The 18,353-nt window shown below is 51.3% G+C and overlaps 1 protein-coding gene across 2 annotated transcripts in view; it reads left to right on the top strand.

Annotated features, from left to right (window-relative positions):
* The window catches only part of MAPK4 (mitogen-activated protein kinase 4), a 45,386-nt gene that overhangs the window by 6,753 nt on the left and 20,280 nt on the right, over positions 1 to 18,353 (top strand). The window contains exons 2-3 of one of the 2 annotated variants that reach the window (XM_061450474.1): positions 14,721 to 14,886; positions 15,406 to 16,097. In XM_061450474.1, coding sequence (XP_061306458.1) covers positions 15,552 to 16,097 — 546 coding nt within the window. In that variant the 5' untranslated portion in view covers positions 14,721 to 14,886; positions 15,406 to 15,551. Of the gene's footprint in view, positions 1 to 14,720; positions 16,098 to 18,353 lie in introns of both variants that reach the window. The other variant, XM_061450473.1, reaches the window with a different exon arrangement.

Genomic DNA, 18,353 nt, shown 5'->3' with positions numbered 1-18,353 from the left:
AGCATCAGATGTTAAAATGGAGCAAACTGGTCTGAACCATCAGCAAACTCCCAATTTTGCCGTGAAGCTGCTGTCTCACTCCCTGCTCCCTTCTGGGCACCCAGCTCTTCCTGGGCAGCAGGCTTGTGCCAGTTCAGATGATCCACGTGTAGCAGGACAGCGGTCAGGCAGTGCTGTACTTGTGCTTCAGTGAGGAGCTGTTTGGGCTTTGATACGTGTCATAGAATCAATGAATCCCAGACTAGTTTGGGTTGAAGGGACCTTAAAGCTCATCCAGCTCCAACCCTGCCACAGGCAGGGACACCTTCCACTAGAGCAGCTTGCTCCAAGGCCCTGTGTCCAACCTGGCCTTGAACACTGCCAGGGATGGGGCAGCCACACTTCTCTGGGCACCCTGTGCCAGCGCCTCAGCACCCTCACAGCGAAGAGCTTCTGCGTAAGAGCTCATCTCAGTCTCCCCTTGGGCAGGTTAAAGCCATTCCCCTTGGCCTGTCCCTACATCCCTTGCCCCAAGCCCCTCTCCAGCTTTCCTGCAGCCCCTTCAGGCACTGGAGCTGCTCTAAGGTCCCCTTCAGGAGCCTTCTCTTCCCCAGGCTGCCCCAGCCCAGCTCTCTCAGCCTGGCTCCAGAGCAGAGCTGCTCCAGCCCTCGCAGCATCTCCATGGCCTCCTCTGGACTTGCTCCAACAGGTTATCTCCTGTTTACATCTTTTTTCCAACAGAAGAGTGGTGGACAACCTGGACATGAAGAGCTGGGCAATGTCTGAGTAGCACAAGCCCCACGTGGGATAGAGCAAATCTTCCCACGGCTCTGCAGGACTATGGTGCATGGTTGCATCCTCTCAATTTTCCTCTCCTGATTAAGACTCCTTCTGGCATAAAGAATAACAACTTCATAACTGTCTTAGTTGCATGTAGGCAGCAGTCTGGGGGGTTGATGTGTCCCGAAACAGACTGGGTGCCTGCAATGTGAGCCCATGGGGGAGCAAACCCAGTGGAGCTGAGCCTGGTCCTTGGGGAGGAGCTGGGTACAAGAGCTGGAGGACTGGCTGCATCTGTTTTGCCCCTTACTATGACGCCATTAAAATTTAGGGTGGAAGTGGGAGGAATGGGTGAGAATTTGCTGTTTAAGGCGTCATTCATTTTTAACCTCAAGCATTGGCTGGACTTTGTGCAATGCACTGGCAAGGCAATTAAAGTGACTTTTTAATGAGTCATTTTTTGTCACTTCACCACGGTGGGAGCTAAAGATCCCAGGGTGGGAGCTGCCTGGGGTAGGGACCATCCTTGTGCTGTGCTGCTCTGATGCTTAATCCCTAATTGGGTTTTATTCACCAGCCCTGTCTGAGTCACAGCAAGAGAAGAGAGGTGCAGAGATGTGTCTAGGTAGACCATGGACAGGAAAACGTCCAGGCTTCAGTCCCCACGGCTCCAGTTTGGATCCATCCTAGACAAGAAGACTTTGAGGACTTTGCACAGTGCAGTGTCCAGTTTATTTTGACTGGGTATTTACCTATTTTTGCTGGGTATTTTGCAGGAGTATGCTCCAAGAACAAAAAGCAATGAAAACGAAAAATAGATTCTCTGAGAGTTCCTCTTAAATCCTGAGGAGAGTGAGGAGAAAATGAGAGTGAGTACACGAGCAGTGGGTTCCCTGAGCAAGAGTGATCCCTCTGAGCGCCTCTCTGCACCTTGGTGACCTGCCAGACCTGCTCTCTGTATAGCTGCTGCACCTCATGTGGTGGTGGATGCCATAATGATGATGATGATGATGATGAAGTCCAATTTCAGACTCATCTGGGGGATGCTTTCCCAGGCATGTGCCCTGTTTGCAGCCGGGGGAAGGACTTGGGGCTTATCACCTCTGCAGGGCTGAGGGAGCACAGACTGAGCCTGTTTCACAACACAGCATTAGAGGAAAGCAAGCTTAGGTCTGCCTCAGTTAATTTCTGGTGCAGAAACCAGAGATGAATTGTTTTCCTCTGCAGCATTCATTCATTCAGCTACTGCCTGCATTAATGCACCTTGTTGCCTTGCGATATAGGTTATTTAGAGGAATTCTTTCTAAAAATAGCTGCCTGGTTTGATGTCTTTCCGGTATTAACTCTGTGCAGCACTAAAAACCTGCCTAGAAAGGCTGTCCGGTTCATTGATGTTCCCTTAAAACACAGCTAATCCACATAATCTCATTATAGTAGTAGGTGATTATACTGAGAGCTAGCTTTAACAGTGGTCCAGCAAAGCCTTTTATTCCCCATCCATTATCTGGATGGCTACAAGTTGCTGGGTATGTGCTTTGGCTTTTCTCAGGCTATTTTAGGACCAGGACTTACATTTTTGTTTCAATTCTCTAGGAAATCTCCCATATTATTTTTGACAATGCAGGCACATTTCTGCCACTGGCTTTTAGCTTTGCTGGCATCCCATAACTCCTCACCATGGTCTCCCAGGAAGCATTAAAACAGCAGAGACCTTTTTCCCAGGGTAGAATAGGGGAGCTTTGTTTAGTGTGGGATTCCTGGTCTCCGCTATCTCTTTGCAGGTTTGGGACCTTGTAGCCCTGCTCTGTAGGGAGTCAGACTAAGAAAAGGGCTGAGGTTTGGGATGCTGTGTCCCCATCACTGGTATGGAGCTGCCTGGCTCCCCCAGGCAGATGGGATGTACAGGGGCAGCTGAGGTGGATGTGTGGGTCAGGCTGGGTGGGCTGCGCATTAATATGGGGCAGAGATGTGCACCACAGAAGCCTGACCATGAGCGAGGGCTTGTGTCTGTAAGAGTGGTGAAGCAGTTTGGGCTTGAAATACAGCTCAAACCTGCCCTTCATCCAGGAGATGTTGCTGCCTAAAACCCCATGTGCTTGGATCAAGGACTGACTCTTCAACAGTGGCCCAGTATCACAGAGCTTGTTGTGAAATAAGCCCTGAGGAGAAGGACTTGGGGTATTGGGTGCGGAGAAGCTCCCCATGACCCAGCTTCAGTGAGCGCTTGAGCCCAGAACCCCCCCGTGTGCTGGGCTGCACCCCCAGAGCATGAGCAGCAGCTCAGGGAGGGGATCCTGCCCCTCTGCTGCGCTATGGGGAGACCCCCCCTGCAGTCCTGATCCAGCTCCGGGGCAGCAGCACAAGAGGGACTTGGAGCTGTTGGAGTGAGGCCAGAGGAGGCCATGGAGATGCTGCGAGGGCTGGAGCAGCTCTGCTCTGGAGCCAGGCTGAGAGAGCTGGGCTGGGGCAGCCTGGGGAAGAGAAGGCTCCTGAAGGGGAGACCTGAGAGCAGCTCCAGTGCCTGAAGGGGCTGCAGGAAAGCTGGAGAGGGGCTTGGGACAAGGGATGTAGGGACAGGCCAAGGGGAATGGCTTTAACCTGCCCGAGGGGAGACTGAGATGAGCTCTTAGGCAGAAGCTCTTTGCTGTGAGGGTGCTGAGGCGCTGGCACAGGGTGCCCAGAGAAGCTGTGGCTGCCCCATCCCTGGCAGTGTTCAAGGCCAGGTTGGACACAGGGGCTTGGAGCAAGCTGCTCTAGTGGAAGGGGTCCCTGCCTGTGGCAGGGGTTGGAACTGGATGAGCTCTAAGCTCCCTTCAACACAAACCAGTCTGTGGTTCTATGAAATCCCATGCCTGCACAGTCTCCTGGACATAGGATTAATTCTTCTTGAGGTTTGAGCAGCCTGTGCTGGTTATGATGGGTTACAGGTCACTGTCTCAGGTCACTGTGCTCAGTGGCCATGCCACTCAAGTCTGGCAGCCCCAGTGCCTCGTGGGAGCATTGGTTGGGTGAAGGCTGCTCTCCCCCTCCCTGGGGGGAATGGATGGATGTCTCTAGTCACTCCTCTCCAGGATGATGGAGGCAAGAGCATGTGGCTGTCTGTACAGATCCCTGAAGTCTCAGCAGTGCTGTCTGGGAGGAGAATGGGGTGCCAAGGGTTGTTTCTGTCTGGGGCCCTGTGCAGGTCTCCCCACTGGTTTACACCCTTTTCTCTCTCGGTTTCATTTCTCACGCTGTGTTGGGGCTGCAGCAGCATGGGGATATCGCTGCAGGACTGCAGTGGGAAGAGTGAGTGTGGAAACCTGTTACAGAATGGTTTCTGCACACAAATGCAGGTTTTTTTCTTCTCCATAAAGCCTGTCTTGGTTGTTTTCCCAAGCTGAGCATGCAGTCCTGCCCCGTCCCCCAGAATAAACTGGATGAGCTTTGTCAGTGAGCAGGAGGATTAATGGGGAGGTTACAGACCGGCTTTGAGAGACACCAGTGCAAGCACTTTTGTGAGATCCCAGTGTAGTGTTTTGAGAGGAGATCAGGCTCTCTGGTACCTCTGGGGGCCCATGGAGGGTAGGTGCAAGGTGAAGGAGTCTCTCTGCCATCTCTCTGCCTTCTGGTACATGCTGCACATAACTTCCTCTGGGGCAAATTCCTGGTGTGGGTTCCTCAGTCACAGTAAAAAAAACACCTTTAGGGCTGTTTCTATGTGAATTTTTACTATTTTTTTTTTTAATAACCGTCCTGCTTTTGCTTATCTTGCTCCAGCCCTCCAGTGATAACACAGGCAAGGTCCTGACCTGTGGTGTCCTGGGGAGCGAAGCCCAGGTCTCCAACACAGCACTGGCTGAAAGCGGATCTCGTCTCTTTTGGGAAGGAAAGACTGTAGGTGCCAAACCAAAAGGGCAAAGTGATTTGCCCCGATGAGGTATCATGTTTCTGCTCTGATTTATGGATAGGGGAGAGGCTTCTGAGTCATCTCTTCTAGGAATTGCTTTATTTATGTAACGGAAATAATTCTGCTGCTCTTAAATCGATTAAGAGCCCGTGCAGCATGAAAACTGTGGCTGGCAGGAATAGGGGCTGGAGATGGAGGCTACAGGTAGAGCAGAATGTGCTGGCTACAGCGTCTGTTCGTCCACTGTGAATGGCTAGATGCAGGTGGATGCCTTCACAGAGATGGAGCTGGGCTTTTCCGGCTCAATACCACATCACACAAATGTGCTTAGGCTGGTGGGAGAGGGCACACACAGCCTGTTTGTTCAAGGCACTGTCTGGTTGCTGTCTGGCTGCAGACCACCAACCCTGGGGCAGTTGTATGTGCCAGGTCCCACAGGGAAACAAGACCTTTGCCCATGTCTCTGCTGTGTTCAGCTCACACCCCCCTGCCACGGCTGATTGACCAGACCCAGCCAGGCGCAGACGGCAGCTTTCCTGCACCGCTTCAAACCCCTGTCAGTGTCCGCGAGTTCTTCATTGTTTTCTGTTCTTTCTGTGAACTAATGAGCGTTGTCTGATTTGTCTTTTTTTGCTTTCCTGAGTGTGATTTGGCCTGGCCACAAGGGCCCTCGCTGTGAAGGAGGAAAATTCCTATTTTCCTGCGAGAGGTTTGGGCAGCAGAGGTGATTTTGCAATGCTGAGTGATGCTGCTCCACCACTTACAGTACAATGGTATGCATGGGAAAATTGTTTTACTGCTGTTCAAGCCAGGACTCTGGGGTCATTTTTGTGCTGCTTCCCTTTGGTTTTGCCTTTTCTTTCTGGCTTTTCCTGCAGGCTCACAGAGATTTCACCTTCCTTCTGGGGCAGTGCCACTTGGTGACTTCTGGCTTTTAGCTGGTGGCAGCTCTGCTCATCTCCTCAGCGGGTTTCCATTTGGATCCTGGTATTAAATACATCCAATAATTACTATTTTTGAGATGTAGGTATATGATCTCCCCTGAGCAGGTTGCATGGCTGTTGCTTGGTACAGCCAGGTTGTTAGACATGATAGATGCCAAAGGAAAGAACTCTGAAAAACAGGTTACTTCAGTACAGCAGAGAGGATAAACCCATGTTGAGAAACCTGGAGCGTGCTCATCGATTTGACTCTAGTAATCTCTGAGTCTTTGCTATAAGCAGCTCTGGCATAAGAGGGTCTGATTCTACCCAGGGGAAGGACTCTGCCAGTGACAATTAGCAACACCTTCACTCTGAGGAGCTCACAACATCCATTCTCTGATTGTGTAGCTTGTCTTTAGACAGGTCCAGGTGCTTGCCAGTGTCTATGCACAGGCTTGTGATGCTTTCTGGGGTACCCGTGTGGTGTTTCTGGTAGAGACAATAGCACCGAGGTGGCTGAGGAAACACAGCACCAGAGCATTGCCTGTTCCTCACCATCCTTCAAAGGCTGAGCAGTTCCTGTTGTTGGCTATATTCCTCATGAGGTTTGGGGAACAGCTCAGTCCTCTGAGATCAGACCATTTTTCTTGGTGTTCTTGCCCCCCAGTTTTCCTGTTTCCCTGGGAATCCACCTGCCACATCTGGTCTCCTGATAATAGAGTCATAAAATAATTAGGGTTGGAAAGGACCTTAAGATCATCAAGTTCCAACCCCCCTGCCATGCGCAGGGACACCTCACACTAAACCATATCACGCAAGGCTCTGTCCAACCCGGCCTTGAACACCACCAGGGATGGAGCATTCACGACTTCCCGGGGCAACCCATTCCAGTGCCTCACCACCCTCACAGGAAAGAATTTCTTCCTTAGATCCAATCTAAACTTCCCCTGTTTAAGTTTGAACCCAATACCCCTTGTCCTAGCACTACAGTCCCTAATGGACAGTTCATGTCCAGCATCCCTACAGGCCCTCTTCAGATACTGGAAGGCTGCTTTGAGGTCTCCATGCAGCTTCTCTTCTCCAGGCTGAACAGCCCCAACTTTCTCAGCCTGTCTTCATATGGGAGGTGCTCCAGTCCCTGATCATCCTTGTGGCCTCCTCTGGACTTGTTCCAGCACTTCCATGTCGTTTTTATGCTGAGGACACCAGAACTGCACACAATGCTCCAGGTGAAGTCTCACAAGAGCAGAGTAGAGGGGCAGGATCACCTCCTTCCCGCTGCTGGTCACACTCATTTTGATGCAGCCCAGGATACGGTTGCTTTCTGGGCTGCAAGCACGCACTGAAGCCAGCTCATGTTCATTTTCTCATTGACCAACACCCCCAAGTCCTTCTCCACAGGGCTGCTCTGAATCCCTTGTCTGCCCAACCTGTAGCTGTGCCTGGGATTGCCCTGACCCAGGTGTAGGACCTTGCAGTTGGCATGGTTAAACTTCATGGGGTTGGCATCAGCCCACCTCACAAGTGTGTCAAAGTCCCTCTGGATCCCATTCCTTCCCTCCAGCATATCAACCGAACCACACAGCTTGGTGTCATCGGCAAACTTGCTGAGGGCGCACTCAATCCCACTGTCCATGTCAGCGACAAAGATGTTGAACAAGACCGGTCCCAACCCCGATCCCTGAGGGACACCACTCGTTACTGGTCTCCAGCTGGACATGGAGCCATTGACCACAACTCTTTGTGTGCGGCCATCCAGCCAGTTCTTTATCCACCCAGTGGTCCATCCATCAAATTGATGTCTCTCCAATTTAGAGACAAGGATGTCGTGTGGGACAGTGTCGAACGCTTTGCACAAGTCCAAGTAGGTAACGTCAGGTGCTCTGCTCCTGTCCATCATTTGTGTAGCCCCATCACAGGAGGCCACCAAACTGGTCAGGCAGGATTTCCCCTTAGTGAAGCCATGCTGGCTGTCACCAAGCACCTTGTTGTTTTTCATGTGCCTTAGCATGCCTTCCAGGAGAATCTGCTCCAAGATTTTGCCAGGCACAGAGGTGAGACTGACTGCTCTGTAATTCCCCGGGTCATCCATCTTCCCCTTCTTGAAAATGGGGGTTATATTTCCCTTTTTGTAGCTGTCGGGAACTTCACCTGAGTGCCATGATTTCTCAAATATGATGGACAGTGGCTTAGCAACTTCATTTGCCAGCTCCTTCAGGACCCGTGGATGGATTTCATCAGGTCCCATGGACTTGTGCACATTCGGGTTCTTGAGATGGTCTCAAACCAGATCCTCTGCTACAGTGGGCCCAAGGTCTTCATTCTCAGAGTCCCTGCATCTGCCTTCCAAGACTTGGGTGGTTTGGTCAGAGCCTTTGCCAGTGAAGACCGAGGCAGAGAAGTCATTCAGAACCTCAGCCTTCTCCAAATCCTGTGTAGCCAGTTCTCCCGAGAGCTTCCTGAGGGGGCCTGCGTTCTCCCTAGTCTGTTTTTTATTTCCTATGTACCTGTAGAATCCCTTCCTGTTATCCTTAATATCCCTAGCCAAGTTTAATTCTAACTGGGCCTTAGCTTTCCTAACCTGGTCCCTAGCTTCCCAGACAACATCCCTGTATTCTTCCCAGGCCAGCTGTCCTTGCTTCCACCTTTTATAAGCCTCTTTTTTCCCTGTAATTTTCCTCAGGAGCTCCTTATCCATCCAAGGAGGTCTCCTGGCCCTCCTGCTGCACTTCCTTCTAGTTGGGATGCAACACTGCTTAGCTTGTAGCAGGTGATCCTTGAATATCAACCAACAGTCTTGGGCCCCCCTGCCCTCTAGGGCTGTATCCCATGGAACCTTACTAAGCAGGATCCTGAAGAGGCCAAAGTCTGCTCTTTTGAAGTCCAGGGCAGTGAGCTTGCTGCAAGCTGTCCTCACTGTCCTGAGGATCTCAAATTCGAGCATCTCATGATCGCTGCATCCAAGGCTGCCCTGGAGCGTCACATTTCCAACGAGCCCTTCCCTGTTGGTGAGCACGAGGTCAAGCACAGCACCTCTCCTTGTCGGCTCCTCTATTACTTGCAGAAGGAAGTTGTCTTCTACACAATCGAGGAACCTCCTGGATTGCTTCTGCCGGGGCGTACCATCCTTCCAACAGATGTCAGGGTGGTTGAAGTCACCCATGAGAACAAGGGCCTGCAAGCGTGAGGCTTTTCCTATCTGTCTATAGAGTGCTTCATCTGCAGATTCCCCTTGATCAGGCGATCTGTAACAGATCCCCACAGTAATGTCTCCCATCGCTGTTATCCCTTTAGCCCTGACCCACAAACTCTCTGTTGACTGCTCACCTGTCCCCAGACAGAGTTCCACATTCTCCAGCCTATCCGTAACATAAAGGGCAGCTCCCCCTCCCCGCCTGCCAGGCCTGTCCTTCCTAAAGAGCCTGTAACCTTCCATTCCAACACTCCAGTCATAGGAGCCATCCCACCATGTTTCTGTGATGCCTATTATATCATATCCCCGTAGACGAGCACACATCTCTAATTCCTCTTGTTTGTTCCCCATGCTATGGGCATTTGTATAGCAGCATCTGAGCCGAGCTCCAAATGAAGCTGGCTCATTGGCTGGAGCGGCTGGGATATCTCTGCACTGCTCTGAGCATTTATTATAGGTGCTGGCAACTGACTGATGTGCTTCTCCTGGAGAGGCTGGTGCAGAGCACAGCCCTTTGGCATCAGAGTGTCTGGAGAGTCTCAGGAAGGGAGAGGGCATGAAGCTTCCCAAGGCTGTGGTAGGAATTTCATATTCCTGGGCAATGCAAGACATTGCAAAGCACGTAACCAGATCCCATAGTTCATAGCTGCAGGAGGGAAACGAAGAGGCTGTTTGCCAAGACCAGAGCATTGCCTTTACCTGTGTTCAGCCCCAAAGAGAGACCCTCCCTGGCGCTCTCTGCAGGATGTTCCTGCAGAACTGAGCAGCAGGAGCCCGTGTTTATTCATGGGAAGAGCTCATTAAATTTCAGCCTTGAAGCAGCCACTGGCCTGGAAGCCACGAGCTACAGGAGGTTTGCCCATACTTCCCTCTGCTTCGCTAACTCCATTACTGTGACTAAAGCTTGGAGAGATTCCCTAAGGACATGCAAGTCCATCACGGGAGCAATGGGCACCAAACTCCCTGTCCTTGTTTCTCTGCACACTCCACAGCGGGGTCTCTGCTGCTCTGCTCAGCTCCTCTGGGTCAGATATGGCTTTTGCTGTGCTTGGCGGGGATGATGCTGCTGTGGCACCAGGAGCAGTGAGGCAGAGAGAAAGGGCATTTGAAAGGCTTTTGATGCTGGGGAGGAAGGGAGGGATGCCGGAGTGAGGAGACAGAACACAAAATGAATCTCATCCTGCTCCTGCCAGACCCACCCAATGCAGGAATCAATGAGCTAAGCCTGTACGATGAACACAGCCCCTACTGCACCCCTCCTGCTTTATGTTTAATCTTTCCCCAAGTTGAAAAGGCCATAGAGATGTGATCGTTTGCAGGATGCATCCCTTTACGAAGTGTTTAAGAGAGAGATCATTGTTATCCTCCTTTAATTAGCACCTGCGGTGCCCTGTTAACAGACATCTTGTTACAAAGTTTGAGCTTTAATGAATTCATCCAGATAGAGAGACCGATGCTGCTTGGAGAGGGTTTGGTGACAAGGAAAAGCTCATCACAACGTCGTGGGCAGGGCTTGGGCTGGGAAATGCTGGGAGATGGCATGGAGAGCTCATGCGAGGGCACCCAGAGCTCCCCTTGCCTTCAGAGCAGTGAAGGGAGCAGAAAGGTGAGTGCAGATCCCAGCAGCAACACAAGGAGAAATGCTTACCTTGCCTAGAGTGGTGAACGAGAGAGACAGAATGGAAGAATATAAGAAAACTTCTTAATTCCCTCATCCTACTATTTTATGGAATAAGGGGTCCTGATTATGAAATCTCTGCATCTGTGCAGAGGCTGCAGCTGCCTTCAGTAAAAAAGCAAGTGAGAGGTAAATGGAAACTGTAAAATCTGCTCAGTGTTCATAAAGAGGGAACAAGTCTCCTACATTTCCTGCATTATTCTTATATGCCCAGTGTTTCTTGGGAATTTCATAGAATCACAAACTGGCACAACCTGGCCTTGAACGCTGCCAGGGATGGGGCAGCCACAGCTTCTCTGGGCACCCTGTGCCAGCGCCTCAGCACCCTCACAGGGAAGAGCTTCTGCCTAAGAGCTCATCTCAGTCTCCCCTCGGGCAGGTTCAAGCCATTCCCCTTGGCCTGTCCCTACATCCCTTGTCCCAAGCCCCTCTCCAGCTTTCCTGCAGCCCCTTCAGGCACTGGAGCTGCTCTCAGGTCTCCCCTTCAGGAGCCTTCTTCCCCAGGCTGCCCCAGCCCAGCTCTCTCAGCCTGGCTCCAGAGCAGAGCTGCTCCAGCCCTCGCAGCATCTCCATGGCCTCCTCTGGCCTCGCTCCAACAGCTCCACGTCCCTCTTGTGCTGCTGCCCCAGAGCTGGATCAGGACTGCAGGGGGGATCTCCCCATAGCGCAGCAGAGGGGCAGGATCCCCTCCCTGAGCTGCTGCTCACGCTCTGGGGGTGCAGCCCAGCACACGGGGGGGGTGGTTCTGGACTCAAGCACTCACTGAAGCTGGGTCATAGAGAGCTTCTCCTCACCCAACACCCCAAGTCCTTCTCCTCAGGCTGCTCCATCTGGTGTCCCCCATTCTGTGTTTGTGCTTGTATTTGATTGATTTGTCTTATTACCTCTTTGCTTGTATAGTTCTCTTTATAAGCGACTGTCTCCCTGGTCTCCTGGCCATGCCCAGGCAACTGAAGAACTGGGTGATTGGAGCAGGGGCATCATGAGAGCTCCTGACCCTTCCCTCTGTCCATGCTGCATGTTTCAATGATGAGTTTGATTTCACTCATATTTATTAAATGGATGGGATTTATGGTCTGCAGAACAGGAGAATTTTCCAACAGAGAACAATTTTGGTATGTGCTTTCTGAAAGTTCCCCCAGGCTTTCCTAGCCTTAAACTAGGATGGATAGGAGGTAGGAAATGGGATGGGAGTAAAGTTAGCACTCAAATCTCTTAAAACTACTGTCCCTTTGTGTTCTACTGTCTTCCAGCACCCCATCAAAACCCTCTATCAACGACATGAGCAAAAGATTGGGGTGACTTCACCAGTATAAACAGCTCAGATTTATTTTCCCCAAATGCCATCTTGGTGTAACCACAGATTGCATTAATGTTTGCTCCTGACCCTCTGTTGTGCTTCAGGACCTGTTGGCTGTCTTCTGCTGCAGTTTGCCCTGAAGCTCCCATTGAATTTGGTTTCTCAAGCGGATCCATCAGCTTGAAAAGCCCTTGGGACTCTGGTTTGTAGTTCCGTGAAAACAGACCACAGTTTCCATCATCTGTTGCCAGAGAGCATCACTGCTGGTTTTACGACCGCTGTTGGTCTAAGCAGCTATTTTCATTAGGCCACTGAAATAATACTTTTTCATTACAATAGACAAGGAGACTGAAGAAGAGAAGAGGAAGATACTGGGATGGCTGATGGTGAATCTTGGAACTCCCACTTGGTTAGCACTGCCCCGGTGGGAGTGTGTTGCCTGCTGGTTTCTCAGCCGTGGTGCACATCCCCATATTCACCACCAGCTTTTCCCTGGGTGGTTCAATGAGAGGGACTCAGCCATGAGAGCAAGGGTAGGAACACAGCCTGAATCCTCTGGGGCCATCACTTTAGGGGTGATTCTGCCTGGGCCCTCTAATAGCAGGAGATGCTGCAGGGTCATCACTCATCAGGGACTGAGATGTAGCCAGGAGCACCATGAAGGCCATCACTTTGCTCATGAGATAAAATGGGGCTCTTTCTTCCCTTTTAGTCTCATGCTTTGCATTTTCCCTTTCAGTGCTTCTAGAACTGTACTAATTATTAATAATTAAGCTGACAAGGCAAAACTTGGTTTCCTTCCATTGCATGTAGATTAAGCCAAGAAGTTCAGTGTGGGAGCCAGCACCACCTCCCATCCAGCCCTACCTGGTCTCAGCAACCCTGGGGAATTTGGCTCATAGTGCCAAAATGCTGGGAAGCATCTTGTGTTCTGATGACGGTGCTGAGAGGTGAGACGTAGAGGTGGACCTCAGACCTGATGTGGCACTGTGTAGAAGCACGTCAGCCCAACTCCTACCTCTCAGAGTTCCCAGAGCCAGTAGGAAATTTTGCTACTTTCCTTCGTGTTTTTCCCTCCTCAGACATCCATGAGACCTGTGCAGACACTGAGGTTTCCAGCACAGGCTTAGGAAACTCAGACTAGTCACCACAAGGGGAAAATGTTGCCCAGATGTACCTCTTGCAGCCCTCTTGCTGCTGCCTGCCCTTACGTCATCCTGAGGTCCTCAAATCCTCCACTGCCTTCTTGGGGTTTAAGCAACTCGTGCTCCCTTTCCTTGGCCATGCACATGGGTTGCAATGCAGAGGTAACCTTCCTGCACAGGCTCCTCTTTCCTGCTGTCCTTGCAGAGCCTTGGAATTTATTTACCTCCCTTTCACTCCTTGTTTCTCATCCTTATTTTTTTCCCTCTGCCTGACTATAGACCAAGGCATTTCTCTGGCCGTGCATTGCCCCACTTGTAATAGCAAGAGCAGTTTTCTCCGTTCAATCTTTGCATGCAAAAGCCAGCATTAGATAATTGCTGGATTGAAGAGAGGCTGTAATTATTTTTGTTTCTAACTACAGGAGCAAGCAGTGTTTGCCAAACTATTTGGTAACTGCTGGCAGATGCTCCTTGGAGGGTATCCCTGCCCAGCCTACATCCCTCCCAGCCATCATATGGTCCATACATCTTTTATTTTAACCGTTAGCCAGTTCCCTCTTCAAATACATGCTCCATGCTGGCCTCAAGTGTTACATTTCTCTTCAATCTTCAATGATTGAAGGATGCAGATTGAAACAAAGCTCAGCATTTGATATTTTCCTTATCATTACTTCACGAGTGACTTTTGCCAGAGAGCAGGAGTCAGGCAGTGCTGATGCTTGGGGGGTGCAGGGTGAAGGACTGTGCTGTGAACTCATGGCCAGGTTAATGGAGCAGCTCTGGCGATAAAGGGCTCCAACAGAGGCATTACTCTGGCATGAGGAGCACAATGGGAGCAGATCCATGATAATTTTATTTCCTCCCCTCTGAGCAGTGCTGGTAATCTGAGACATCCATATGCAAAGTTAGAGCCATTGTCATGCAGCTGGCTGGTCCCTGCAGGTATCCCCAGGTTCTGAAGGACCTGGTGGTCCCCTTGGTGGGCAGCACAGGACACCAGACTCCATGTGGTGATGCAAAATGAGGTGTCAGGGGGTGTTTGGGAGCAGAATCACAGAATCCCAGGCTGTTTGGGTTGAAGAGACCTTAAAGCTCATCCAGTTCCAGCCCCTGCAACGGGCAGGGACACCTTCTTCCATCTGTCTTAACAAGGATGCTCTCCTCCTTCCCCCTGCACATCCAAGAAGGGAAAAGCTGTGTTATGTGCTGTGCATGCACCCCAGGCTGAGCAATGCCAAGCATCTCTCTAAGGCACTAAATGGTATGCTGCATGAGGGAAGGGCTTGGCAGCTCCCAGTGACCGCAACCACGGAGCCAGCGGCATTCCCAGGCTGCTGCTGAGGTTTGCTGCCAGACCCAGGTTCAGGGGGTATCCCACCCTCACAGCCAGTCTTTAGGGCTCTTTGCAAAACCACACAGGGTGGCACTGCTGCTTTTGCACAGCAGTTTTGATTGCTATAAGCCGAAAAACTCTGTGCTCCTCTCTGCTCCCAGGGTTTGTAGCCTCATGGGCTGCTGCTCTCTTTGTGAGGAGGTTTAAATGGGCAGTCAGAGACACAGCACTCTGCGCAGCATGTGCCTATCGCTCCATAACAGTTTCAGACAGATTAAAATGAAAACTGAACAGCAAAGGGGAAAGGAAGAGCTAGAGTTCTCTGCGAATCACCAATCGAAAAGGAAGGATTAACCGTCTGTAACATGTGGGTAATTATGTGTGCTTCTGGAGGGGATAACTAATGAGTCTCTGAAAGGTCACAGTTTTGCTCACACCTTCAGCAAGCCATTACTAGGCAGTGCTGGTGTCAAATGAATCCATGTCCTCTTTTCTTCCAGGAGTGGGGCTAAGACCTACAGAGGGATAACCAGGCTGTGCAGCGCAGGGAATTCCATCAAGCTGTAAGGATCTGATGACACTTGGCTTCGCCCACAAAAGACATAGAAGGGGAAGGTGTTGGAACTTCAAACATGGAAGCCTGCTGTGCTGACTGCAGCTGATAAAGTGAGTTTTGGTCTGCAAAACATTTGCTTCCATTGAGATTTCTGTCAGCTGATGGGGAAGATGAGGTCTGCCTATACCAAAAAGGGAGCGATGAGAAGGGTGAAGCTTTGCTGACCACTGGGGACCTCAGCCAGTGCCTGGATGCACTTCACTGGTGGGGAAAACACTGTCAAAACTTGTGGGAAGGGAGGGTTTTGGGCAGCAGAGGGGCCATGGAGCTGCTCTGGGCTCTGCCCCATGGCAGGGCTGCCTGGCCACTCTAGCACTGAGACACTGGGGACGTGGGGCCAGGCATCTGGCTGCACCTCCAGCCCTGTGCTTTGGCATCATCTTGGGGACATCAGAGAAGGAAACCAAGAAAGTGGCTGGAAAATGTAGCAGTGCTGGTTTCTTTAGTCTCAAGAAAGATAAACTTTCTGTTTTGCTGCTTCAAAGTCTCTTCTACCCAGTTTAAAACATTTTGTTTGTGTCTGTGTGTGCTCGCATCTATTTTCACTGCGTCCGCGTGACATCTTGAAGCAATGGGCTCAGAGCAAGATCCCTCCAAGCATCTGTAAGTAATAATGAGGCGCTTGATTTCAAACCACATTTGTGATCTGGAAGCCCTCTGACTCTCCCAGTTTTTCAAGCGAAGGAGAAAGAGCCGCAAGAGGACGGATCCCGCAATGGCAGAGAAGTGTGACTGCATCGCCAGCATGTACGGATACGACCTGGGCTGTCGCTTCATTAATTTCCGGCCCTTAGGCTTCGGGGCCAACGGGCTGGTGCTGTCAGCCCTCGACAGCAAGAGCTGCCGCAAAGTGGCGGTGAAGAAGATCACCATCAGCGACGCGCGCAGCATGAAGCACGCCTTCCGCGAGATCAAGATCATCCGCCGCCTGGACCACGACAACATCGTGAAGGTGTACGAGGTGCTGGGCCCCAAGGGTGCCTGCCTGCGTGGGGATTTCTTCAAGTTCAATATGGTGTACATCGTCCAGGAGTACATGGAGACAGACTTGGCGCGCCTGCTGGAGCAGGGGAAGCTCGCCGAGGAGCATGCCAAGCTCTTCATGTACCAGCTGCTGCGCGGGCTCAAGTACATCCACTCGGCCAACGTCCTCCACCGCGACCTCAAGCCGGCCAATATTTTCATCAGCACAGAGGACCTGGTGCTGAAGATCGGAGACTTCGGGCTGGCCAGGATTGTGGATCAGCATTACTCGCACAAGGTAGGCAGTGCCAGATTGTTCAATGAGCTGCTGGCTGGCACAAGAGATCTTATAGAATCAGAACCACAGACTGGTTTGTGTTGGAAGGGACTCTAAAGCTTGTCAAGTTCCAACCCCTGCCACAGGCAGGGACCCCTTCCACTAGAGCAGCTTGCTCCAAGCCCCTGTGTCCAACCTGCCCTTGAACACTGCCAGGGATGGGGCAGCCACAGCTTCTCTGGGCACCCTGTGCCAGCGCCTCAGCACCCTCACAGCAAAGAGCTTCTGCCTAAGAGCTCATCTCAGTCTCCCCTCTGGCATCTTAAAGCCATTCCCCTTGGCCTGTCCCTACAGGCCCTTGTCCCAGGCCCCTCTCCAGCTTTCCTGCAGCCCTTTAGGCACTGGAGCTGCTCTCAGGTCTCCCCTTCAGGAGCCTTCTCTTCTCCAGGCTGCCCCAGCCCAGCTCTCTCAGCCTGGCTCCAGAGCAGAGCTGCTCCAGCCCTCGCAGCATCTCCATGGCCTCCTCTGGCCTCGCTCCAACAGCTCCACGTCCCTCTTGTGCTGTTGCCCCAAAGCTGGACACAGGACCATGCGCAGTTCTATACTCAGGCAAACATGCAGATGTTAAAGGAACTGCACTTTTCCTCTAACAAATTCAATCCAGTGTGCAGTCTCCTGCAGTGAAACCACCTGGTGGGGTAGCCCTGGATGCGTTGCCCTCTCTTAGGACAGGGGGCTGGGCAGGGACCTGTCATCCCGCACCTGCTGGGCTGTCCCCAGGCTCTCCTTTGCCCTCCAGAAAGGGAGGTTGGAGCTGGGACCAGCTCACAGTTGCTTCACTGTTGCAGAGGCTCAAGATGGGAGCAGTGGCTGTGCTGACAACAGGCAGGCAGTGTGGGAGGGAGGGAGGTGAGGAAAACGGGTCACAAGTCTATGTAACACACAGTCCTGATGCTGATGGGTTTTGAAGGGAGTTGCATATGTTTAGTGCGGGTTGCTGCCCAGGCTGGAGCTTTTGAGCACCAGAGAAGTGCGGTGGATGCTTCATCAGGTCGTGAATCCGCGTGCTGCTGGAAGAAAGGAAATGGGCTGTGCCAGCAGATGTAATGCTGCAGGTGCAGCTGGTATCTGGTTAAAGTTGCTATTTGGTATTGTGAGATAAGGTAACATCTGTTTTCTTAAACTAGATCTTTGTGTGGGTGAGTCTGGTGTACCCCATGGACCTGCTATTGTGCCTGTGCTGAGGTTTAAATGCACTTTGCATTTACCTCTCCAGCATGGCTCTCATTTGGACACTGTTGCTTTGTGTGGGTAGGCAGGAAAGAGGGTAAGGAAAAGGATGGTGGAAAGACTATCTTGTGATCCTGAAGCTGAACCCTGATCTGGTTTTAAATCTGGAGTTTGGGCTGAAACAGAGCCTAGGGAAAAGGAAGAAGATTGCAAGAGACATCAGGATTGAGGGCAGGGTCTTTGTCCCTCTTTCTGCCCCGTGCTCCCTTCCTCACTGGTTATTTATTACCCAGCTAAGGAAGAGGCTTCTGGCTTCTTAAGTGTGTGGTTTCTGTTTTTTAAAGTCAAATGCATTCAGAGGCTGTTCCCGAGGGAGGGAAACTCCTGGAGAAAAAACCCTGCAAACAAGGCATGAGTTAGAAAGTCATTGATTTAAGGAGCATCATCTTGTCAGACACAAGGATCAGGGTAAGTCATCTGTCTGTGCTGCAGAACTATTGTTATTTCTAAGCAATTCTGTGTCAGCTTAAGAACAGCCAGTGCAGTGGGAAAGATCTGTCAAGGGCTGTGGCTCTGTGGTGGGATGTAACTTAGCAAGATGCCACTGCATGAGCATCCTCCAATTCCTCCCAGTGGAGCATCACTGCAAACAAACCCGCAGATCCCCACTGTGCAGGGAGGGCTGGGTAGCACTTCAGAGCAGAGCTGAAAATAGCAGCAGCAGTGAGCACCCAGCACCACAAATGATGTCACTTACCTCTAAATTCTGGTGATGGGGAGGAGTGTGTTTGCCGTCAGGTGATGGTTGCTGCAAAGGTCTGACAAGAGGGCTTGGGTCATTTGCGCCTTTGATCTCCATCTCTTCTCAGATGACTCATAAAAATAAATTCTTTCCTATATTTCTCTTTCAACCTCTGCCTTCCTGAGGGGCTCATACAGATTTATAATCTCCTTGGTCTGTGCTTTCGCAGAAAGCATCAGCAAGAGGGAAAGGATCAGAGCATCGCTGGTCCTGTCTGAAGCTGCTGAGCCTCCACACCACTGCCA

Source organism: Pezoporus flaviventris, unplaced genomic scaffold (genome assembly GCF_033815535.1).
Source record: "Pezoporus flaviventris isolate CSIRO_AGI_PZ_B2104156 unplaced genomic scaffold, CSIRO_AGI_Pfla_v1 ptg000010l, whole genome shotgun sequence".
In the NCBI taxonomy this organism is placed as follows: Eukaryota; Metazoa; Chordata; class Aves; order Psittaciformes; family Psittacidae; genus Pezoporus; species Pezoporus flaviventris.
The sequence above is the reverse complement of the archived record's forward strand: the minus strand, read 5'-3'. Positions and strand labels throughout refer to the sequence as shown.